At 37.5% G+C, this 25568-nt stretch overlaps 1 protein-coding gene and 1 long non-coding RNA gene across 8 annotated transcripts in view; one reads left to right on the top strand and one right to left on the bottom strand.

The window, feature by feature from the left end:
• The window catches only part of LOC143677633 (uncharacterized), a 64532-nt gene extending 43056 nt beyond the window's left edge, over window positions 1-21476 (top strand). Inside the window, exons 3-4 of the long non-coding RNA XR_013172758.1 lie at window positions 720-950; window positions 21305-21476. This is a non-coding gene — a long non-coding RNA (uncharacterized LOC143677633). The remainder of the gene's footprint in view (window positions 1-719; window positions 951-21304) is intronic.
• FMNL2 (formin like 2) overlaps window positions 1-25568 on the bottom strand; it is a 335576-nt gene that overhangs the window by 67296 nt on the left and 242712 nt on the right. For 5 of the 7 annotated variants that reach the window (XM_077153840.1, XM_077153838.1, XM_077153839.1 and 2 more), the window contains exons 5-7: window positions 20566-20649; window positions 17100-17252; window positions 1195-1303 (exon numbers count right to left, since the gene is read on the bottom strand). In XM_077153840.1, the coding sequence (XP_077009955.1) occupies window positions 1195-1303; window positions 17100-17252; window positions 20566-20649 (346 nt within the window). Of the gene's footprint in view, window positions 1-1194; window positions 1304-14612; window positions 14733-17099; window positions 17253-20565; window positions 20650-25568 lie in introns of all 7 variants that reach the window. The other 2 variants (XM_077153833.1, XM_077153837.1) reach the window with 1 other exon arrangement.

Here is a 25568-nt window from a genome sequence, read left to right as displayed (position 1 = left end):
CTGCTATACTAAATGTCATCTTCTCAGTGACTCTTTCCTGGACACCCTATTTAAAACTGCACATACATTTTCAGCACTTACTGTTCCTATTTCTTCCACAGTTCTTAGTGATCATTCTCTGGAGCCAGTCTTCTTGGATTTAAATCTAGACTCTACCACTTATTAGCTTTACAGTCTTGAGCACATTATTTAACTTCCCTGCATCTCAGTCTTCTCAATAGTAAAGTGGGGAGAGCAATATTACCAATCTCACAAGGCTTTATAAGGTTTAAATGAGTTAATAGGTTTGAAAGTACTAGACCTGCAGAAAGCATTAAGTGTTAGCTTTCATTATTAGCTTTCTTTACCGTCATCATTATTATCTGGAACACTGTATATTATACTCATTTATTTATCATCTGCTCACCTCACTAGAGAGTAAGTTTCCTGGGGACAATATTTATTTAATGCTACATTCCTGGCACCTTGCACAGGGCCTAGCATAGTAGTGCTCAATAAAATATTCACTGATTAAAAGAAAGGAAAACACATATTTCCCTTCCTAAATTCAATTTCGCACTTCTATGTTGAGTGCGATCTCTAACAATGACCCTCTACCCATGTATTTATTTTCCATTACTACCTTCCTGTAGCATCTGAGTCACTAGAAACCAAATCCTACTTTTATATTGGAAGTATGGTTTTTTAAATTACACTTTTAACCCTGTCACTTCCCCTAGGTTCTCCAGGCTGTAACTTTACTCTGATGTTAGGATGAACTTGACCTCCTTGCTCCAACGTCTCCCCCCGTATTTCTGAAATTGGGGGTCAGCCTGCATTACAGTCATCTGCTTGCAACAGGAATCCTTCACGTGCTTCTTACAAAGCCTTCTAAAGCCTGATGGAAATCCAACGCACAACCAGGGTCTAAATCTGTCTCCAGTGGTCACAAACATTCACTAACAACCTAGGTAAGTTTATCACAGTAGAGAGGAGAAGTCCTTCTTTTAAATACCTTATAATACATAAATGCTAAGTAAAATTTGAGGGCGATTTAAATCTTGGTCATTCAAATGAACCAGAAATTTCTTTTTCAATATCCACTTCATAAATCCTGCTACTTACTTTAAGTAGAAATGATAAGAAACCAAAGAGAACAAGATTTGAATCTAACTAATTTGGATTTTCTTTCAAGGCCCAAAAAGACAAACATACCTGATAATTCATGATGGCACGTAAACACATGATACAGACGTGTACATCATCTTTTTTACTCACTAATCTTGAATTTTTCAGGGTTCTTCTGCTTGGCAAAGTATTATATCTACAAATAAAAAGGGAAACTTCTATAAGACTGTACACAAATTTCTTAACGTACGCACATTCATTAAGAGGGATATAAATGGACACATCCCTCTACCTTCCTTTACCTGTTCCTACATCAGGATTGTACTTCAAGAACACCACAAAGCCAACTGCAAAACCTGCAAAGCCAACACCATTCTGTGAATTGTTAATCTTCTTGTCAGGTCAGACCAGATATCCATCCATGGACCATGAAATTCAACCTTATTCACAGTATATAAAAAACTAGCTCCTACATAAGATTTAACAATCCCAGACTCCTAATCAGTAAGCCATGCTAGACTTGCAGAGGTGGTCTGCAGCAAGAGGCATACAGAGTTAACCTGCACAAACTAGGGAAGGGGCGAAACTTGGCTTAATATGGCCCCTCAATCACCTGGCTCGACTCTGCCTGCATCTTCCTGTTACCAGTATTAGGAGTCCCTGCTTCAGACCTCAAGCCTATATCTAGGCAAGATGATTACATTAACAACTTTGATATAAGCTGTGATAGTGGACCCTGAAACCTTAACAGTCCAAAAATGCCTTCACAGTCTGATCCCTCACCTAAATCTGGTATGACAGTTGAAATGTAAATGAAAATGCCACAACGTCAAAGAGTTAAGGTCTTCTAGTGTTAGAATTCTTCCATAGGCCCTACATTGCTAAACTTTCTGCTACTAAACTCTCCTTTGTGGAGGTTTATCAGAGCCTGCAAGTAGTCAAGCAGTGACTGTAAAATGAGCAAAGTAGAGGAGATACTGAGAGTTTCAATACAGATGACACTGAGAACTTACAACTGAGCTCTAAATTGCTGCCTCAGAGCAGAAATACCACAATTGGAATTCCAAGCCTTTATTTTTAAAAGCAGATTTCAAACACTGTCGACTTTACTGTAGAGAGAGTCAATGACAGGAAGTATTTGCAGAGTCCCGTAGGGGGAATGGTGAGAAAGGGGGAAAATTCAACTTCCCCAAGTGGGGAATTCTTGATATTCTTACAGGCAGTGGGGACAGTCAAAGCTATAATCCAACCCTCCAAACTTGGGGTTTGTTCATATGAAACTTAATCCCACAAAGGATAGGCTAAGCCTACTTAAAATTAGGCCTAAGAGTCACCCCCAAGAGAACCTCTTCTGTTGCTCAGATGTGGCCTCTCTCTCGGGCAACACAGCAAGCAAACTCACTACCTCTCTACGTGGGAGAGGACTCCCAGTGGTGTGAACCTTCCTGGCAACATGGGACAGAAATCCTAAAATGAGCTGGAACTCAGCATCAAGGGATTGAGAAAATCTTCTCAACTAAAAGGGGGAAGAATGAAATGAGACAAAATAAAGTGTCAATGGTTGAGAGATTCCAAACAGAGTCAAGAGGTTATCCTGGAGGTTATTCTTACACATTAAATAGATAGTACCTGTTTAGTTAAGGTGTAATGGGGAGGCTGGAGGGAACTCTCTGAAAATGTGAAGCTGTGCTCTGGTGGCCATGTTTCTTGAAGATAATTGTATGATGATATGGCTGTAGCAGTGTGACTGTGTCGTTGTGAGAGCCTTGTGTCTGATGCTATATTTGTCTACCCTATCAATGGACAAGTAAAGCATATGGATTAAAACTAAATAAGTAATAGGGGGAACAAAGGTTAAAATAAATTTAGTAGATTGAAATGCTGGTGTTCAGTGAAGGGGAGGGGTAAGGGGTATGGTATGTATGAATCTTTTTATTTCTTTTTCTGAATTGATGCAGATGTTCTAAGAAATTATCATGATGATGAATATGCAACTATGTGATGATAGTGTGAGTTACTGATTATATAACAAGAACAGAATGATCATATAAGAATGTGCGTCTTTGTACGTGGTTATGTACCATAAATAAAAAAAATATTGATAATAGAAAAGAAGAGATTTCAAACATTGTCAACTTCTTTCCTGTAGAGAGTCAATGACAGAAATGTTCCACAAAATAGGTCACAGTCCTTCCTTTTATACTGAATTAAAAAATTTAAAGGAAGGTATTATTAATATTAATATTCTTTCAAAAGTCCCACAGGCACAGGTCAGGAGTTGAAAACTGAATTGAAGACTTATCTAAAATTCTTCAGCTGAGAAGTCCTTTTTATTTTTCTCTTTAAAATCTATCAAACAGGGAAGAAAGATTATTCTCTCATGTAAGCCTCCTACTGAGTCAAATACACTTTTGTAAAGTACTTGAATAAGTCACTTGCCTCCATAAATCTGAATGTGAAACTTAGTTTGATCACGCCAGAAGGCGGCTCTTATTCAAGACTTTCTGGTTTATTCATATTTGGAAATAAAATCTCAGCAATGGAAATTGGCCTAATTCGGTTCTGAATGCAAAACCAAAGAAGCTGAGGTTAGGGAAATAAATTCAGATTTTGGTGAGGGAGCCCAATATCAACATCTAAAATACAACTTTAAAATGTGTTGCTTGGCCATAACCACAGGCTGAGGATGATTGCTAACACACTTCTTGGATGTCTCACAGAGACTGGGACGTCTTCAAACAAGAACCACAAAGCCAGGCTCACTCACCCAAGCGTATATGATCTTAGTCTATAATTGAAATTCTTTCCCTTCTTCTACTTTTCTTAATTTATTTTAACCTGAGTTTTCTATTTCTTTAGTGGACTCACTTGTTAGATGCATGATAGTTTATAAAGAGATAGTTTTCATTTTTAATTGAACACAATGCTACTAGTCAAAAAAGCCATCCAAGATTGTTACAAAAAAAAGAAAAGTGAAGTTAAGAAAAGAAAAAGTAGTTTCATTGGAACCAACTGCCCTTGGCTAAACTAAATTTATGTGAAGCAATAACTGCAGAAGACATACTGACTAAAGCAACCTCTCTTGCGTGGAGATGGGTAAGTAGTCCTGTATTACTTCCAAATAAATTCTAATAATTCTAGCAAGTAGTCAAATTTACACATTTAATGTTATTTTACAGCACTCAATTACCTCACCAGAGTTCACTTGAGAGCTGTTAAGAAACATGGCAGGCTCCTTCCTTTTATTTATTGATCCAATTCTTGAGCTATATTGTAATAAGTCCTTTTCTAAGAAGCCAAGTTGTCTTTGTCATTATGTTTTACAATGTAGAAACTAGTAAAGATTAATTAATTAGAATTATTCTACTTGCTAAATTGTGCCACAAAAGGCTTCTTTATTTGTTGTTTTAGGTGGTTAATCCCAAATATATTTTCTAGACCAACATTTAAAATATATTTAACATGAAATGCCACATGCAAAATTATTTAAAGAGTTTAGATACAATAAGCAATTAACATTTAAATACCATATTTAAGTAGTTTATTGAATATACAACATATAAATGTCCATTTAAAACAATGAAATTTCATTCATTAATGATATTCTATGCTCAAAAACAACAGAACTAGGCTGTTTTCTAAAGTGTATGGCATTTGGCTTAAAAATTATTTATCTGCAATTTTGAGCTGATAAAAAAGTGAGTGAGAACTAAAGGCAACATTTGACTTTATATATTTAAAATCATAGCACTGATAGTTGAAGGAGATTTAAGAGATCATTTATTCCCAAACCTTTCTTTATAATGAGAAAACGGAAGTCCAAAGAAGTTATGCCCACATAGCAAGTAAGAAGTAGGATGAGATGACTCCAGACCAAGAGCCCCAGGTCTCCACACTGGGATTAAGAGAAGGCACTTTCTAAAAATTTCTCCTCCATCCAATTCATCGACAACCTGTCAGGTTATCACGTGAAAAAGCTACCACCCACAGCCAAAAGGGCTGGTATGTTCTTTGTCAAATGTTCATATCCTGTCACCCTAACAGTTTTCTGCTTTAGTTTTCTATAGGTGTCATTTCCCACCCTTAATAATTACTTTACCACGCAGAATGAAGGCACGGTTTGCCGAGAACAGCAGCATCTGCACTCTCCTTCAGAACCCAGTGGCAGTGCCACTAAGTCAGGATACTATCTTTTAACTTCTAGACCCAAAGATCTCCTGCCCGGGACCAGCACATTTCCTCTGGGACCAAGAGATGAAGTAGTTTCTCTCAACCCTTCTCGTTCTGCTAAATAGTAACAAATCAAAGTTTTCTTTTCTAAAATCTTTAACCTTCCAGGATCTCGTGCCTCACTTTCTAAGTTTAGGGGGAAAGTGAAGATTCTTCTGAAAATTCATAGGAAATTTTGCTCTTTATTTTGGAATTCTCATTTTAAAAGAAGTTTCTCCCATTAAGTAAATGCACATTGATAAATGGCATAATTCCTTACCTCTGAAAATACACAGTATTTCAAAGGATCAATTTAGCATCACCTTAAATCCACAGGGCTAAATTTTAGGGAGTGTGCAGTGGGTTAGCATGTGCATGAGTCTACCACTCAGTATGTACATTTTATGGAATCTGACAATCTGTAATTCATTTGCTTTAATCATCTAAGTAAATTATAACTTTTGAGGGGTTTGAGACAGGGTTTTAATTAATGCACAATGTTACACTGTCTAAAAAACACTTCCCTGTGGAGATGGTTTTGATAGTTCCTCAAGTTGACACTGAATATCTCCAATGGAATTGGGAAACAAGATAACAATTTACTGACTCCAGTTGACCACAATTTGGACACCTGTAAAAGGCAATAAGTCTAGAAGAACTGGCCCCTGGTGCTCTCCTTGCGCTCTCTATTTGCCACAGAAATCAAACCAAATCTTTGGTGTAAGTCCCAAAGCTGGTTTTATTAAGTATCTACCATCTGTGCTAAGGGAAAATGAAAGTTAATGATGTTGCGTCTGTCTCTGAGGGCTCACTATCTAGTTTAGGAGCAACAGAGATACACAAATAGCCCTTATATTAAGACGGCGTCTGTCCACACTCAAGCCCCAGCCCACCCTACCACTGATTTTGGCAAAGTGACGCACCTTATAATGTGTAAAATGAGCTCAATGACAAATATTATACACATACATACTGCTCTAGTTTGCTAGCTGCCGGAATGCAATATACCAGAAATGGAATGGCTTTTAAAAAGGGAAATTTAATGAGTTGCTAGTTTACAGTTCTAAGGCCGAGAAAATGTCCCAATTAAAACAAGTCTATAGAAATGTCCAATCAAAGGCATCTGGGGAAAGATACCTTGGTTCAAGAAGGCTGATGAAGTTCAGGGTTTCTCTCTCATCTGGAAAGGCACATGGCGAACGCAGTCAGGGCTTCTCTCTCGGCTGGAAGGGCACATGGCAGACACGGCGTCATCTGCTAGCTTACTCTCCTGGCTTCTGGTTTCATGAAGCTCCCCGGGAGGCATTTCCCTTCTTCATCTCCAAAGGTCGCTGGCTGGTGGACTCTCTGCTTCGTGGTGCTGCAGCATTCTCTGCTCTCTCCTAGTCTCTCTCTCCAAAATGTTTCCTCTTTTATAGGACTTCAGAAACTAATCAAGACCCACTCAAATGGATGGCGACATGTCATCCCCTAATCCAGTTTAACAACCATTCTTAACTAAATCACATCAACTAGGGAGATGATCTCATTACAGTTTCAAATATACAGTACTGAGTAGGGATTATTCTACCTTTAAGAAATGGGATTTATATTAAAACATGGCTTTTCTTAGGGGGCATACTTGCTTTCAAACCAGCACACATACCCTTCGCAACATGGTGGAGTGCTTGTGGCAACACCTTCACAAATGTGAATGAGCTTTGCAAATCATCATAAAGTCTCAATATAGTCAACCTTTTCTTAATCAAGCCAGATTTGGCCTACTCTTGGTAATTGTCCCTAGGCATATGAACATTGGTTTTTAACTGGGACTTAAACTTAAAAACTAAATATAAAACAAATAGTAGGAAGAGTGTCGTGAAGTGACATGGATGTAATTAAACAAAATATTTCTGAGGCAGACATAAAATATACCTATCTTATGTTTCTTTGAATGGTGGAATTCCAATATACTTTCATTATTTTTAATTTTCTACAATGGATGTGTATTAGTTTCTCAAAAAGGAAAAAAGTGTTGCATAAAAAAGCAAACTCTTTTTACATGGTGTAGGTTTAAACTCTACCTTAAAACAGAGAGCTAACTATATCATGATCATAATGCTCTGTCCACCCTTGGCTGGTTTGAAATTGTTGTATACCCCAGAAAAGCCATGTTCTTTAATTCTCATTCAATATTACTGGGTCGGATCTTTTTTTATTGTTTCCATGGAGACACAACCTACCCAGTTGTGGGTGGTAACTTTTACTTAGGTGGTTTCCATGGAGTTTTGTCTCCACCCATTCAACGTGGGGTTGCTTACTGGAGCCGTTTCAGAGTGACCATTTTGGAAAGGTTTAGAGCCACTAGAACCTACAGAGCCCACACAGTCAGACACCTTTGGAGATACTGAAGGAAAACACCCCTGGGGAAGCCCTATGAAATGAGGAGAGAAAGCTAGCAGACATCGCCATGTGCCATCCCAGTGACAGAGGTTTCCAGATCCTTCAGCCTTTCTTGAGAGAAAGTGACCTCTTGCTGATGCCTTAATTTGGACATTTTCATGGCCCTAGAACTGTAAAATTGCAACTTAATAAATGCCCTGCTTAAAGGCCATTCCCCATTTCTGGTATATTGCATTCCAACAGCTTTAGCAAACTAAATCACACCCCAATCACCCTCCAGGATGCTTCCTAGAAGGGTTCTTTAGATGGAGAGCTAGTCCAGATCTACCCCGCTAAAGCAAAGCTGTGGGTTTCTGTGATGAGGCTAACCCCACCACAACATAGATGATAAAAGAATCTGGTGGCATCAGAAAAACTCAGCTTTGAAAATCTTTTTCCCTGGTTTTGAAAACATCTGACTGGATGTCAGTGAGGCCAAACACAGTGATCAGCAGTGTCCATACATGTCTAAGTAAACAGAACAGTTTCAAGTGATAAGTCACACTGATTCACTTAGACGGTTGGAAAAAAACAGAAATAACCTATCGCCCATTAAAAATTCAGACAGCTCTAACGAAACGAGTCCTAACAGCCAAATATACAAGGTTTTATTGCATAATCATGCCATCACAGGTAAATACAGTTTGATATATTATCTTTGAAAGGGTAGATAAGGCAGCCTAATCCAGTTCTATGCCATGGCCATTTAGGGCTAAACTATCTTCATCTTCCTCAAATATTGATTATTCTAGGTTAAGTATTTGAATAAATGTTCCAAGAGAACAGAGTTTTACAGGGATTAAGTCCAGGACTGAGCAGGAGATATGGGTGCCTCTGTGGTAATACTTTCGGCATGTGTTCCATTAAATGATTATACGAAGCAAAACCAATTACTGCAAGATTTTCTTCTTGAAGCCACTATGAAACTTCATATAAAACACAGTCTATTTAAACAGTGGAAACTGTCCCTCTAATTCTTGCGAAGAGGAGAGCACTAGTGTCTCTCTGGTCTCCCATGGATAACTGAGGCAGATGAACTTTAGTCCTGCCCCACCTAACATGTCTTGAGAAATCCCAGATTCTGTCAACATTCCCATCACTGAGGCATGAAATCGGCTTCTGTGACAATACAGTCCCCTTTGTCCTCTTTCTCTTCACCTGTAGTTCCAAACCAATGCCCAGCATAGAGAATCATTCTGTCGGCCCAACTGTGTCAAAGCTGAGAACCACTGCTGCCTCTTTAGCAGGTTTTTTCTGTCTATTTCTTCATTGGAGGAGTTCTGCAAGGTTCTGTCTTTGGTTCTTTCCTTCTCTTTCTCATTGCTTTTCTCTTAACCATCTCAAATGCTTTTCTCTTAACCATCTCAAACATCTTTGGCACCTTCTTCATTGACTTACGCACTAATGATTCCTAAACTAACAATTCTGAACCAACCTTTATCCTTAATTTCACACTTCAATTTCCAGCTGCTTTGGATCCAATGCAAAGGAACTCACATGGCTAATCTAAAAGGCATTCAAAATTGAAATATAATCAGAAGCAAACATTTTCTCTCTCCATCAGTGGCTCCAAAATAATAAGAACCACAATGTATGCATTGTCTCCGCCTTCTCCCAAGTATATTTGGAGCCAAACCCCTTCCTCTTTTCCCACAATTCTCAGTTCATACCATCCTTTTACTGCTAGTAGCCTAACTCAGTCTTTACCTAGACAGCCATTCTGACATTTACTGCACAAACAGTAACAGACAGATTAGTCTTGCTGCCAACACTAAACTGAAAACCATGAGTAGGCACTTGATGACTTGTATTTTGGTATCACTCACAATGTTCCACATATAGCAAGTAATTGGCAAATAATTATAGTAAATCATTTATTGTAAATGCCACATTTTTTTTCCTGGCCAAATTGAACAAAAGGAATATCATAACTGTCATTTTATTTCTACTTGACCAATTTCAGTTTCTCATTATCTGCACTTTTCTCACCACAACAGAAGAATGCATATATATATTTAAAAATGTGCATATACAGAAAAGTCTTGAGCAGCAAAATCACTACTTGGTAATTTAAAACACTCCAAAATATTAACCTGGTTCCACTAACATGACTCTTTCTGTAGTCACTGTAAATAATTAATAGCTGACCTAATTCAACACTGAGGTCTATGGTACATCTAAGTATGGATCTTTGAACTTATCTTATTTGGGGCTTGTTGAGCTTATTGGATATATAGATTAACATTTGTCATCAAATTTGGGGGGGGTTTCCTTTGTTTCTTCATATATTCTTTCTGCCTCTTTTTCCCTCTCTTTTCCTTCTGAACTACCACTATGCTTATGTTGTCACTCCTCAAGGTGTCCCCAGAGGTCTTTGAGACTATGTTCAATTTTCTTCATTCTTTTTTGTCTGTTTTCTCAGATTAGATCATCTCAATTGACCTATCTTGATGTTTGCTGATTTGTTCTTCTGTATGTTATAATATGCTTTTGAGTTCCTCTGTTGACTATTTCATTTCAGTTACTGTGCTTTTAATTCCAGAATTCCTATTTTGGTTTTTAAAAAATCATTTCTATTCGGTGGAAGATCATTCTCATACTTTAGTTTTTTTAAATATACTTAAAATAGCTGATTTAAAGTCCTTGTCTATTAAGTCCAATGTTGGGGCTTCTTCAGAGGCAACTTCAACTGATTGCTTTTTCCCCCCGTGTGTGGGCTGCACTTTCTTGTTTCTTTGCATATCTCAATTTTTTGTTGAAAACTGGGCATTTGAAATAATATAATGTGGCAACTTTGGAAATCAGATTCCCTCCTCTCCTCAACGTGTTTTGCTTTTGCTGTTTGATGTCATCATCTTTTGTTTGTTAACTGACTTTTCTAAATTAATTCTCCTAAGTCTGTATTCTTGGTCAAATTTACTGAAGCCACTGCTCAATTAGCTTAGTGGTTAGCTAATTAAGAGATTTCCTTAAATGTATGCTCAGCACTTGTTAAAATACCTTTCACATATTAAATCTTGCCACTGATGGCACGAAACCAGGGCTCTAGAGATTTGCTAGGTCATCTCTAGTGTTCTCTTTAATCTTGTATAGCTAATATTTATTGAATACTCATGACTTATTTTAAACTCCATAACATGATATTGGTTCTAGACCCTGTCACTTCTGCCAATCTGACAATCTGGGAGACAGAGCACCAACAAAGCAGTGGCTGGGTGTCTTATTTTTCCATTTCCACAGGATCTCGCTTAGTCAGTTTTCTGACAAGTTGGGGGACAAGATCCAATAAAGAGGTGGAAGAAGTAAAGCCAAACTTGCTCACAGTGGGAAATGCTTGACAAATCAGCAGTATGCTGTACCCACAAACGATAATTAAAGCCGTCACCATTTTTACTAGCAGGGCCAAATTGAAGAGTTGGAATGTACATTTTTAGCCTGAGTATATTTTTCTCTTTTTCACAATTCTAAATAAATTTTTTTAATTGCAAAACTCTAAACACAACAACCCATATGTTCAGCTTTTTATTATCATTACAAATGTGCTAATGAAAAAAACTGAAAATTTGTAGTTATACATTATTTTTGGAAAGTCTACCAAAGTACAAAGTCTTTATTTTATAAGATGGTTACTGCATTTACTGCAACATCAAATCTTCAGGTTAACAGTCTATCAAGTTAAGGAGAGTCACCAAATTTTCCTTCCTCAGAAATACAGATGTTTTTTACAATGATTGTCTCCCTGCTACTACATGCTTTTTTCCCCTCCACTTCTTTACAGTATTTTCTCTCCTAAGTGTTAATGAAAATGGTGATCATCTCCTGCCACTTAATAGGTGAACAAAGGGAATTTAAACTTTGAGAATCTATTTTTAAATATATTTTCCTTTGTTACCCACCCCCCACCCCACCCCACCCACCCCCCCCCCCCCCCCTGAAGTTAGAGTCTGTGGAAAGAGTGGATCAGATTCTTCAATGGCTTTCCATGGAGAAAACTTCAAACAAATGGGGTTAAGGAGAAAGAATAACTGCAGAATAAAACACAGATGAACAACTCTTTATGATGAAGAACATAAAAAGTCCACACTTATTTTGTATAATTTGAGAATCATTTCAGAAATTACATTCCAAATTTCCATAAACTGGAAAATGAACAAAATTGAGTTCAAATTCTTTGATGAAAATCAAGATAAAAAATGTTCCCCCTTGGATTTCTGGCTGTAGAATTCAAAGATCTTTTTTATACACGTGATATTATATTTTAAGTTGAGAATTTAGGTCAGTTTTTTTCCTATTAAGATTTAAGGTAAAATGTTACTTGTTGGGAAAAAAAATAACTTGAAAGACCACAACTCCTCTAAGATTTCCTACACTTTGTAAGTAAGACAATACAGAGTTAACAGTCCCATATCCTAAAATAGGATGATTGTGACACAGAGATCAGGAAAATTGCTGTGAACAGAAATACACATTGCAATAAAGGTCAATAAGCCATATATAAGCCATTAGACTGACCATGGAAATAGGTCTGAAGTAACTAGGTAACTCCTTGGAAAATAAGGTCTCAGAGCAGGGCCTCAGATGCCTCATCAACAGAATGAGAGCACTGAGCTAAAGTACATCTGAGGCCCCTTCCTAATTCCAACTTTCCTGTTTCAACTAACAGCTCAATTTCTCTTCTAATCAATCATGCTTAAAACTTTTCTTTATCTCTTCAACCACCAATTTGATACTAGAATGTTCTTGCATATGGCCTATGCTCTATATTCTAAACTTCAGGACCTCACTCTTAGATGTAAGCATTAATTGCCTCAGCAATCCTTTCTTTCACTAACATCCAATCAAGTCACAAGACCCTAGATGCCTGAAATGATGGACTGCCTTATAAATTCCTGTTATACCGTCCAAATGATAAAAGCCAAACTCTAAAATTAAAGGTGTTTCATTATACGGCCTCTTCCTCCCTGATTCAAAGGCTTATATTAAACACACATAACATGCACACACATATATGTTTTAAAACATCATTAAAAACAAAAATGTGAAAATAAAAAAGTTCATCCATAATATCCTTCAGTAAAAAGTCACTATTTTCATGTCCTAAACTTTCTTTTCAATGTCTTATTATTTGCACATAGGTAAAAATAAAATTGTACAAATAAACAACTTTTTGCCCTACTAGCCCTTTATTTAGGAAACTTCTTTCATCTTTCTATATGACTTTACTTTCTACTGGCTGTAAAATATTTCAGCTTATTGATCATAGTCTCTCCACCTCACTTGGCACCTTTGTCAAAATTAATAAAAGGCAAATTTTTTGGAAAAGATTAGCAAAAAGCTCTTCCTTGCAGGGCACTGTGGGCCCAGGACTTGGAGAGAAGAACCCCTGACCAACACCCTCAGACAGGCACTCATGTGCAGAAGACAACTTGTACAATCACATGTGGATGTCCTAATATGAAAAAAGTATACTTAATGGGGGGGGGGGGGCGGGGGGGACTTTTCATTAATGAACAGGCAGGATAGCATGGGGGAGGGGAGCAGGGAGGGATAAGACAAGCTTATTTCAAATCCCACCTCCTTCACTTACTGCTTGTCCCCAGGCAAGGTGCTTACTCACTTAGAAACCACAGTTTCCTGGTAGGGATAAGGATATTAGCTATCTCACAGAGGTACTGTGAGAACTGAATCACAAAAGGCTCTTAAAACAATGTCTGCCATACAGTAGAGACTCAATAAAAGCTTTTATATCAATGCTATGTACACATGCACACATATAAATACCTTTGTGCACATTTAAAAATACTTTTTAAATTTACTTCCTTGAAAAACATTGCCAGGAATGGGGTTACTGTATTAAAATGTTAAATTTGAACCTTTCATCTCTTCACATATGTCACCAAATACATAGGTGGCAAGTGGTCAGATGATGACTACCCATAAAATGCTTTTTCATTAAAATAATAATTTCAGAAAAAAAAACAGGAAAACTCTTATTATGGGGGAACTTAAGAAAAAGTTAGCAGTATTTAATATATTAAAGGAAACATAACTGGAAAAGGTCAGTTGGAATGATGCCAGCCTTTTTCAGCTTTGTATGTCTCTGACTCTATCTCTCTATATAATAAAGTCCTTCACCCTCCATCATAAACACTTTGCCTCTGAAGGCATTTTTTCCCAAAAATACCTGTTCTTTGACAGGTTTCGCTCATGCTCTTTAATTTGAGAGCACGATATCATGTGTGTTAATTCCAAATTTCATAGCTGATATAACTCAAGGTAGGGGTCAATGGTACAACATGCTTAGCCGTCAATTTACAATAGTTAGAAAAGATCTGAATTCCAGAAGAAAAGTATGCATCAACATGAGAATTTTGCTTAAAAAAACTTGTATTTTATAACAGAGCATTTTTCCTCTTGTCTTCAATCAACCTCATTTACAAAGCATTTTAAATTTCCTTAAATCTCATTTTTCCCACTTGACCAATCCTTTTTTTGCCAAAATATATTGGATAAGGTTATATCATGATCTTGAGATTAGAATGACGGAGCTAAATCTGCATTTGGATATAAAACAAAGCTATCAGACTAAATAATGTCTATAAACTACGAATTAATAGCCTTTTTCTCGTTCCCAAAAAATAAAAATGTAATATTATTGAAAGTGCAATATACCTTAGAGGTTCAAATTCTTAAAACGAGGAATCATAATATGATAACAAAGTGTATCCGAGTTTAAAAGGCAATGGGGCTTTATCCCAATTCAGGGTGATGGCAGTAAGCCAGAAGGTTATCATATTATAACATGGAGAGCAGTCATAATACCCTGCCACCATGCACCATGAGCTCCTTGGGTGTCATTTTCACCCGTGACTTACGAGATTTTCCGGTTTGAAGCCTCATCATCAGTGTGTAAACTGAAGCTGCTCCAGAGGCAACAGAGGGAGAAGCAGCTCTGGTGGCATTTGAGCTGAAGATACTCAGGCAGAGAAACCAATCTGGTGGTGGTGTAAGAGGTGAATGAAACCAGAGGACGAGGAAGACAGGAGGACAAGATGGACAAAAGTAGAGCAGAAGAAGAAAATTAGAAATGGGAGGACAGAATGAAAAAGAAGGGCAGCAAAAACAAAGCCAAAAAGTGAAGGAAGTGTGGGGAACAGAGTAGAAAAGGGGAGAAAAGAAGAAGGAAGAGAAAAAAAAATGTAAACAACCTTTGGGCATATGAAAAGCAATATGTACCACATGCCTGTACTTCTGACTCCTGTTTTTATAAGTCACAGATGCTATCAAATGACCAAATACAGATTAGAATCCAGGCACAAATCCATGAATCACAAAAGCTGTAATATCATCAACATGCATTGTTCAAAAACAGAAACAAAAATCTAACCCTCAGGGCAAAAAGTGGCATGAAAGTCACTGCCATATTGACTTTCTTGAGTTACTAGAACTCATGAAGCATGGTTAAAGGAAACTCAGAATACTCTATTCCTGAGCTTGAAATTGTTTACACACAAACAGAAGGATGTGATGTAGGTTTCTTAGTTGGTCATCTTCAAGCACAACTGCCAGCCAGAAATGTCATATAGTTCCTATGGTTATCTGGATGGCATACCCATCACATGCTATCTTCATACTCTTCATCTTTCTTTCCCCTTTAAAATAAATCAGAGTATTCTACCTTGAGCCAACTGTGAAGTAGATCAGGCTGATTTTTGATGACCCTATATCTCACCTTCTAGGGCCCAGGGTTGTACCCTTCCTTGGACCTGGGATGTTTTCCATATTTCTTGACTCTTCCACTCTAACAGAAATAATGCGTTTTCAATGAAGTTGCCAATAATTCAAAACTAGGCACAATAAATTACTGATCATATAAATGAATCCCTGCTAAAGTGGTAGCCAGTTAATATCTGATATTTTCCAGGTAAGAAATGATAGAAAATCAAATAAAAATGTACATTGTAAATTCAACCCCCTACATATAATTATAGTTGTGCTAATAAAAGGGATTTCATTCAAGTACCAAGGTGATTAGGGAATTCTTGAGGCACAATGTGGTCTGTCTTTAACTTTCAAATCAGCCCATGTATTCCACTGCCCACATGTAAAGTTGACCCTGGTCTATTGCAAATACCATGAGGGGAATGTGAAACACTGCTATTCACTATTACTGAACCAATCCATTCTAAACCCATAAATATTTTTGGCATGTCTAAACAAGAGAAATCTGAATGGTCCACTGAAAGTGTCACATTGAAATGTCAACTCCTTCAGCAGAACTGGACTTTCATTACAAAATTTTCTAACTTTCCATGACCAAAATCCAAGTCAAAGGGACAAGAGGTAATTAATTAAGAGGCTAATACATACAAAAGGACTAAAAACCACATATTTACAGGCTGCAACCTGTTACAGGGTCTCGACCATAACGACCCGATGATCTTAAACACTTAGAGAAACAATGTCCACTTGCCACATCATGCTTGAAATAAAAGAGATCAATTTTTCAAGCTATAAAATTAAGCCACATTTGGGAAATAAGGTCTTCTTAATGGCATTTTTGATCAAACAAGGGAACACAGACACCATTACGAATCTGCTCGAGACGCTATCTCTACCTCGATCGGCAGGAGCTTTGATCTACCCACCAAAGTACAATTAACTCTAACGCGTACTGCCTGCCAAGTTCTAAAAGCTCAAATGTTTTCTAACGAATGTATGATTGTAGGTGTTCGTGAGTATTGGGATATCACACCTATTCATGCTATAGGTAGGTGGTAGGCATTCTTCCTCCTTTAACCTGGTGGTATTTCAGCCAGGAGAGACTAGGGAGGGAGTGAATCCTTAGGAGGAAATAAAAGGTTTACAAATAAAGCACACCTAACCAAAGGAATACTGCTTAAAGGTATCTTGTTAATAAAAATTACTGCTATATCTTTCCGTGCATATCATTAAGAACACGTCACAAAAAACAAATTTGAGCTCGTGCTAGAGGAAGGGAGGGGAAGAGATGGGCATGAATAGAAAACAAGAGGGTCTTTAGATCTTCAAATCCCAAAGTGCTGCCTCTACTTAGGATACAATGTCAACATCCACCTGGTTTCAGAAACTTATCTGCTTATGGAGATTACCCCATGGAATCGACTGGCAACAGAATTTTCTCACTTTCTGTGCCACATAAAGTGGTCGTTCCAGTAGCTGTGGCGGAAGAGACAGAGTACTGCTGGAATGGTGAGCTCATGAATATCTTAAGAGACATTCATGTGGAATCACTGAGGCAGGACACAGGGTCATCAAAAGAAGTGAGGGACCCTCCTCTCAAACCTAACATCCAAATTTGCCTCCTAATTAAAGGTACTCACCGAAGCGCGGAATGCCTTCCTGAGCGGGAAACACTGTTGCCCACAGGTGAGGGTAGGTTGCTCCCTCTGTGCAGGTCCTCAATGGACCTACTCCAGGGCTTTGACTTGTCCATCGAGCTCTCCACAGTGCTCTCCACACTTTCAGAGTCAAACCTAAAACAAAATCAAAATGCCACTAACGACTTAAAAATTCACACTCATACACACACGGATCTGCACAACCTGCTCTTTCCTATTACACATCTGCCCCTTCACATGGAAAGTCTTTGCAGAAAAAGAAAACTAAAAAGGATACACAAAAGAATTTCCACAGACTCACTGTTAGCTCCCAAAACAAAGAAGGACAAACACCAGGCCTGGCAAAAGAATAACTAAAACCAGTGAAAATTAAATAGTGCTGTATAATTCGTATCTTGCCATATGGCTTGCTAACTTAACCCATTTCTAAACATTGCAATGGTGGAAGGGGGAAGAAAAAGATCCTACAGCTGTCTTCATTTTGCTTTTTAACAAGTCAATATGTTAAGCTCATACTAATTTATTCCTACCCATCAATTTTCACTGAGCATTTTCTCCTAGTGTGTTGGCAAGTGTACTTTTCCAACCATATGTGATACATTACTATCGAAGTTATGGATCTGCTTTGATTTTGGAATCTCTACCCAATGTCGTGCTCTTTAAAGGAAGACTGTTGTTCCTCTGGCTTTTTTTCTGAGGTTATTACTCATGTTAGCCATGTTAGAATAAATGGCAATTTAAGTTGCTCATTCCTGTATAATTTTAGGAACAAAATTTTTAAACAGACAGGCCTTTGTGTTCTGCACATTTTTCCCCTCCCAAAGTCAGTAACTCTGCTTTGTCAAAAAAACATTTTACTGTTTCTATTCAGAAATCCACCAAGCAACACCTGATCAGACAGTAGAGCAAACGGAAAGCAGCTTCAAAACAGCTATGATTAATATCCTCAGGAAGGTTTTAAAAGATTGAGCAGAAGAAAAAGCATACTGGAAATAAAAAACATGATGCCAAAATTGAATTTTTTTGTTAGAATGGCCACCTGGACACTAGGTGACACTCTTCATTCATTAATGCTAATAATCAAGGTAGGTGAAATCAACATATAAAATTAGAGTATGCCTCTGATTACAGACAATTCTGTCCTAACCCTTAGATGCAAGAAGCATAGAATAAAGAGGTAGAATTGGATAAACAATAGAATCTTAAGTACTACAAATAGAAGTCTATAATTGAGACTGGAGAAGGAAAGGTGAGGAGGCATCCCAGGTTGCAGAAGGGAGCTTTACAGTCCACTCATCCTTATATGCTCACCAATCACTCTGCAGCCCCCATATCGTTCCTCCACTCACCCCCTTCCTCTCTTGTGGCAGAAAATGGAAAGGCTCACCATAGGGAATGCTTCCATTTTAAGACAGAGTATGAGCCTGTTGTCATATACTCAATGGGCTAGGAAACACATGCCAAAGAATAGTAAGGAATTTTTTTCTGCTGCTTAGTTTCAAGAAAAAAGCTACATTTATGCCTAATTTATCTAGTCAGAGCAAAAAAAAAAAAAAAAAAACAACAAAGCTTTTAAGGAAAGACTGGGTGATGGAAAGCTATACAGTAGGACCTCATTTTTACACAACTCATGCGAATTCAGATATACATGATTGGGAATCAAAAAATACTAATAAGGCGGGGGAGAATTTTTAAAAATTATTTCTATGACTAATTTTGTTTACTCAGTGTTACTCGAGTGTTTATTTGCCTTATTTATAAAGAATATGATAGTTATGCTTGCACATGAAATGCTTATTAAATAATGGAGTTCACTATTATGCATGATTTTCAATTTATGCAAAGATCTTGGAACACACTGGCTGTTAAAATGAGATCCTACTATACCAACTTTTAAGCAAAGAACAAGTATGTAATGCACAGCTAATGCCAAAAATAAAGGCAAGCAATTAGGAAACAAGACTCTGAATTCTAATCTTTGTTGGTGACTTTCTTATACTGTCAACTAAAAGAATTCCCTCACGGTAGCACTACCATCCCCCATGGGTCCCCTGTGAGGGCACATTTGGGAAAACTGGCTTTACAGGTCCGGTGGTGATGTACAGCTAAAGGGTTAATCACAGCAAACATAATAACGTGCCATTCTTTCCCATTATTCCAAAAGTTATTTAGCCCATCCTTAATTCCAAAAATATTACTCCAGATTATAAAATACATAATAGGGTGGCATTATCCTGTTTTGCCACATAACATGAAGCACAAAGGAGATTAACAGGTTTTGACGTAACAGATAAGCAACGTCCTTTGGAAAAGCCTGCTATAAAAACTAGGATTATATTTCAGAGGACAATTTTTCAGTAAGATAAGAACTTATTTGCTGTTTTTTTCTTCATCTGTCCTATAAATACATGAATAGCATCAGAGCTGAAACTCATTGAGCAAGTTTCTGTTAACACTTTAGTTCCTACATCCATAAGGTAGGAATAATTATAGCTTTCTCCTCACAAATTCTCACGGAAGTGATGAGGATTGATAAGATAACATCTGGTTGGGGCTTAGGACTTTTTCAGAGGAAGACATTATAAAAAACATGCTACCACTTTTAAAAGAAGAGTTGAAGGAGAATAAACCACCACCTGAGCTGAAATGTCTTTTTCAGTCAAAATAAAAGTACAATATTATTTTCTCAATCTGTATGTACAAGAGTATATCTATACGGACTGGAATTTTTTTTTTATTAATTTGGAAATGTGCAGAAGAGAATGTTTTATTCAAATATATATTTTTTAGTCTTGTCGTAAGTCATTCCAGAAGCTTGGTGAATGGGTCATTCCAGAATTTTATGAAATCGCACAAACAAGGTTAAATAAGTTGATTTTTTTCTCTATTCCCCCTCGGTATTTTTTCCCATCAGCTTGCAGGGGAAGGTCAAAACAAAGCACATATAAAGTAAAAAGGAAAAGCTTTTTTACCCCTTCCTCCAGTCTCACTAGGTTTACTATTTATTTTTGCGATAATCTTCTACTCATTTACTCATGTACACAAATAAAATACACATCTTTTTTTTTTTAAGTAAAAAGGGACTCATTCTTCTGCATCTTGCTTTGTTCGTTCAACAATATATCATAACCCCCTTGCAGTATCTCCTAGAGTATTCTACTGTATCGAAATATGTTAACTTAAACCCTAAAGAAAAAAAAATTGTTTTTAAAATAAGGTCTCCTGTAAGGGTGATTTTCAATCATCTGTTTTATTTCTGCCTTAAAGACATTTCCAATACCAATTATGTCATTTGTTTTTAGTTACCCAAACAGAAACAAACCTCCTTCAACACCACCACATCTGCTTCTGGGTCCCCTCCCCCCACCGCAGTGTGTACTTTTACCACTTCGTTGCATCTTCTGTGCTAAAATAAAACTCAAAGGTGAACAAGCCCAGTGTTACTTACGTGACTGCATACTGTGCAAATGACAGATATTCCACCAGAACATCGAGACCTTTGTTTTCCTCATTCAAAAACTCTCTGACCCAGCTGTTAAAAAAAAAAAAAAAAAAAAAATCATTGGAGAGGTTCATCTGATGCTCTGCCGTGAAAAGGATACAGTGGAGAGTTCTGTTTTTCTACAAGAAACATTCATTGCTGAAAGGAAATATGGAGCAAGGCACAGACTGCTTCACATGAGGTAGGAGCTTTTAGATGGCAACTAAAAAACCACAACATGTCAACGTGAAAGAATAAGGGCCACCACACCGTGGACGTAACTAACAGCACTGAATTATAAATCTGAATGTGGTTAAAAGGGGGAAATGTTGGGGTATATATAAGGCACTAGAATAAAAATTTTTAATAAAATCCATGGAACTGCACAGCACACAGTGAACCTAAGGTAAACCATGAACTATAGTTAATAGTACAACTATAAAAATGTGCTTTCATCAATTGTAACAAATGTGCCACATCAATGAAAGTTGTTAATAATAGGGTGATATAGGGGAAACCTGTATTTTTTGCATGATTGTTCTATAGAATGACTTCTCTAATAATAACAATAATAATTAGAACACAGGAGGCAAAATGTGTCCATGTGCCATAATTGCATTTCCCCTTACTGCTTAGGGGCTTAAGACAACCTATAAGAAAGTTTCTAAAAAAGAACTTGATAAATGTACTTTTTCCACCCCAATAGATCTGAGCCTGTTTGTTGAAGGAGCCAAGATTTCACAGGGAATGAGGCAGAGGGGGACATGACAACATAACCACCAAAATCCAGGCAGGATTCCAAGTCCACGTTCATCTCTTTCTTGGCACACTAAGCTAGAAACCACAAAACCAGCCAATGGGAGACCATGTTTATAAGCTTCTGGAAATTCAATAGGTATAATGATTTGCTTAATTTTTTCCATGAATGTTAAAACCTTTTTAAAAGCTTGCAGGCACCACATGCCATCATCAAGGCCAAAACATGACAAATAACATCTTTTTTAAAAAGTTCATTTTTAAATAATTCCACCTTGCATTTGAATGGTGCTTAACAGTCCACTGAGAATGTTTACCCATTTTTATTTGTTCTTTGTACTAATTCCAACAGACAGAGTGGCCAAACATAACTCTTAGGTACTAAGAATAAATACTTAGAACCCCATTTTACAGATTCCTCCCGTGTACTTATATGCAAAGAACATGTGTACCTGGTTAAATTTTTGCAAAGTTTGAGATGCCAACAAACAACTAAATGAAAAGGCCTAATATTATAACTAAAATGATATTTGGGACATGCCTGCCAGTGGCATTCCAGAAGAGTTGCCTCCCTCCGTGGATATCAAGGCACAAAGGTGCATTAGCTAAGGGCACCATAGCACCTGGCTACCAAAACAGCAGCAGGGCAGACCTGGAGACACAGATGTGCCCACTAAGGATGAGCAACTCCTCAGTGAGAGGTCTTTCGTCTCAAAGGATGAAGGAATAGAGTGGATTGGGGACACCTGATTTACTATTTTGCTTCTTCGGATTTTTATTTAATGTTTGCTTTTTGTTTTATCCTCAAGTTCATTCTTTCTACCAGTCTTGTCAACTCCATGATGTAAATTCAGATCTGCAGGTGGTTGCAGGAAGCAGCCAAGTGGGAAAAGTATACAGCGTGCCTCCTATTTACCCTGAAGTGCCTGCCTCAGGCAGGCTACAGTAAAATGCACCTGCTGAACAAAGCTGCATGTAAGCCATAACGTTTAATTTAAAGGAGACCTAGAGTGGCAACGCTGGCAAAGAAAACCACCACCAGTTAAGTCTCAGAGAGTGGCTTAGCTATGAGAGCTAAACAAAACTAACGACGTTGACTCCTGGTCAAGGCTGAAGTAGATGTTTCAAAACAACCACATACAGGATCTCGTAGAATCTGCTTCTAGGTACTTATTTTTATCTGATTTATTTTAATTATTTCTATGGTGCTAGGCGTCAGGGGACACCAAATATTTTTTTTTAATGCTGATAATCAGAAGTTTAGAAATAGTAAAAGAGAATTTCCCCCCCTTTTTTGCAGGTGGCAGGAACTCACTATAAAAATCAGATGACTGGGTGCTCTTTAAATTCAAGCCCCTTTATCCTGGCTCAGGCTTTTCCATTGGTCTGGCCTATTGGTTCTGATTGTATGATGTGAGTTAGCCTTCGGGATGGTAGGGGAGGTATACTGAAGTACCCAGGGCTGGGCATGGGGGTCATTTTTCTAATATGAAAAGTAACTACAGTATCCAGATTTCCAGGGCAGTCTCAGTTTGGGCTATTCTATCCCAGTAGCCCAAAAGAACACTAACTTGGGAATGTGAGAAAACAGTCATTGTAGTTCTTTCTGGTGATTTTCCAGACACTGCCTCTACAGGGTACAGATGGCCTGTCACATCCACAGGACCTGCCATTGTCTAAACCGCAGCCACCTTCATCTCACTTAGAAAGTTCAGCCACAAATTGGACAGGAGGCAAATGACCCCCAGATGAGAAAATAAAATAGCAGGTGGGGAAAAGCCAAATACAGCCAGAGGCACAATCTTCCTGATTCAGAATTCTACTATGCCATATATCTCAAGACAGTGATACAGAGTATTAATTGGCTTCTCCTACTGTAATCCAACTCCCCATGGTGTCTGCACCCCCACTTGCTGACTCTGAATGAAGTGCCTTAAAGACAATTTTCAAAGCGAAAGTCTAGAGCTAGCTGATCAGTTCCAAAAAAAAGTGTTGAATATGACATGTTCCTGCCTCTGGTTTAATGTGATACAGTTAACTTTCTAAGATACAAATCTTCCCTTTGATGTGGCTCTGACACTCATAGTGATTGAGGAAAGAATACAGTATAAATCCTTCATGGCTGGCCAACTAAACTCCATTGTCAAAAGATACCAAACCCAGCTAGCAAAGCCATTGCAGCAATAAGCCTGGGAGCTGTAATAGCTATCACTCTTTCCTGCCTCCTCCGTCCCCATCCTTACCCCTCTGGCATAGTCTGTGTGGGAGAGAACACAGGGGAGGGTGAACATCTGTAGAAATGAAAGAGTATGGGAAGAAAATAGGTAAAGAAAAAACGGCAACTTTCAAAGCCCTAACTTGAGTCAAAGGCATAAATAGAAGATGGATGCCTACTCTGCAGATTTATATAATCCTGTAATAACTACATCACAAATTTAGGGTTCCCAGAGTCAATTTCAATTTTCACCTCTGGGCATGCTACACTCATTTTCCATACACTTCCAATATGCAAATGACTTCAAATTAGGTGATTACAGGTTTTGTAATATTAAACTATTTCTGACTCTCGCAGCATGCATAACCTGCTCAGTACCTCACAGATAATTCCATATGTTATAAATTTGAATTTTTGCAAATTCCACATCAGATACTTTGGGGCTGGAATAGACCAGAATAATTTAAAAAATAGCTCTGGAAAACAAATTGGATTCAGGGAAGGAATCTCTCAGTGCAGATGTCAATATTCACTGTTTTACTCTAGACTGGTAAAAGCTTTGTTGCAGTTGCTGTTGTTTTCTCCTGCCCCAACCCAGATCAAGCAAAGCCTCCCCCAAACACACATGACAAAGGAACAAACAGAACATTCCCTTTGCCAATCTCTTTTAAAGAGGTCTCAGGGACATTTAGTGGGAACAGCAGATGCTCAAATATCACGAAAAACAGAGAGAGAAGATAAGCATCGCCCAGATTTACCACTGGTTACCAAATTTACTTTGTCAGGAAGCATCACAAATTGGTTCTCAAAGTGTAGCTCACACACCACTAGGGGTCACCAAGAGCCTCTCAGAGGATCTTGAGGTTAAAACTACTGTAAAAAAAAATATTAGGATGTTAGTTGCTATTTTCACTTTGCTGACATTCACACTGATAGTGCCAAAAGAATAGTGGATAAAACTGGTCCAGGAATATAACTACATACCATATACTTTGTCCTGTGCACTTGGGGGAGAGGGGCACTAGCTTCACTTAAGAATGCCCTTGGTGAAGTCATAAAAAATCATTCAGTTTATTCAAGTTTGGACTTGAGTACACATCTTTTCAGTGTTCTATGTGACAAACTGGAAAGTCCACAAAAAGCATGCTTTGCTATATACTTAAAGCACCAGTTGTCTCAAGGGAAAGCACTTCTTCAAGTTGCAAGCTAAACTAGCCCATCTTCCTCTTGGATGCCTTTTCACACCCATAAAAATGATTGAAGAATTGTGTTTCTTCATTTCTAGGTACCTGGCAGACATTTCCTCAAAAATGAATGAAGCAAGCCAGTAATTTAAAAGAAAGCAACAGATTTTGGGATTTCAAGCAAAAATCTGAAATTTGGAAAACTTGTATTTACCACCAAGAGCTTGAAAGCTTCCCAAGACTTAAAATACATTCTGATGAGATCAAAATGTATAGATCATTATGTTGTATAATGAAATATGCCAACATTTGAATGATCAGAATAACTCATTGAAACAATAGTTCCAAGTTACCAAAGCATGATGTTATAAAATTATGCATGGGTTAAAAAAAACACCTTCAAAGTGCAAGACAGCAAAACAGACGTTAATATAATGAAGTCCAGAAAGTTCAATGATATGGTTTCAAATTCCATTTTGCAACTATCTATAAAAAATTACCACTTGTTGAATTTGGTGTAATATCAAAGAAGAATCCATAATTATCTGAAGAGGCTATTTAAAATGCCTCCTTTTTCCAAGTATGTATATACATGTATAAATATCCCAGGTTTTCTTTATATAAATTAATCAAAACAACATATCACAGGAAACTGAATGCAGACACAGGTATGAGAATCCAGCTACCTCCTATTAACCAGATGTTAAAGATATTTGAAAATACATAAAACGATGCACTCTTACAACTTTTCTTTTTGCCCTGCAAAATAGTTATTTTTCAAGAAACATGCTATTATGTTAACATATAGGTTGATT

This window comes from Tamandua tetradactyla, chromosome 3, assembly GCF_023851605.1.
Source record: "Tamandua tetradactyla isolate mTamTet1 chromosome 3, mTamTet1.pri, whole genome shotgun sequence".
Classification (NCBI taxonomy): domain Eukaryota; kingdom Metazoa; phylum Chordata; class Mammalia; order Pilosa; family Myrmecophagidae; genus Tamandua; species Tamandua tetradactyla.
This window is presented reverse-complemented; position numbering and strand designations above follow the sequence as displayed.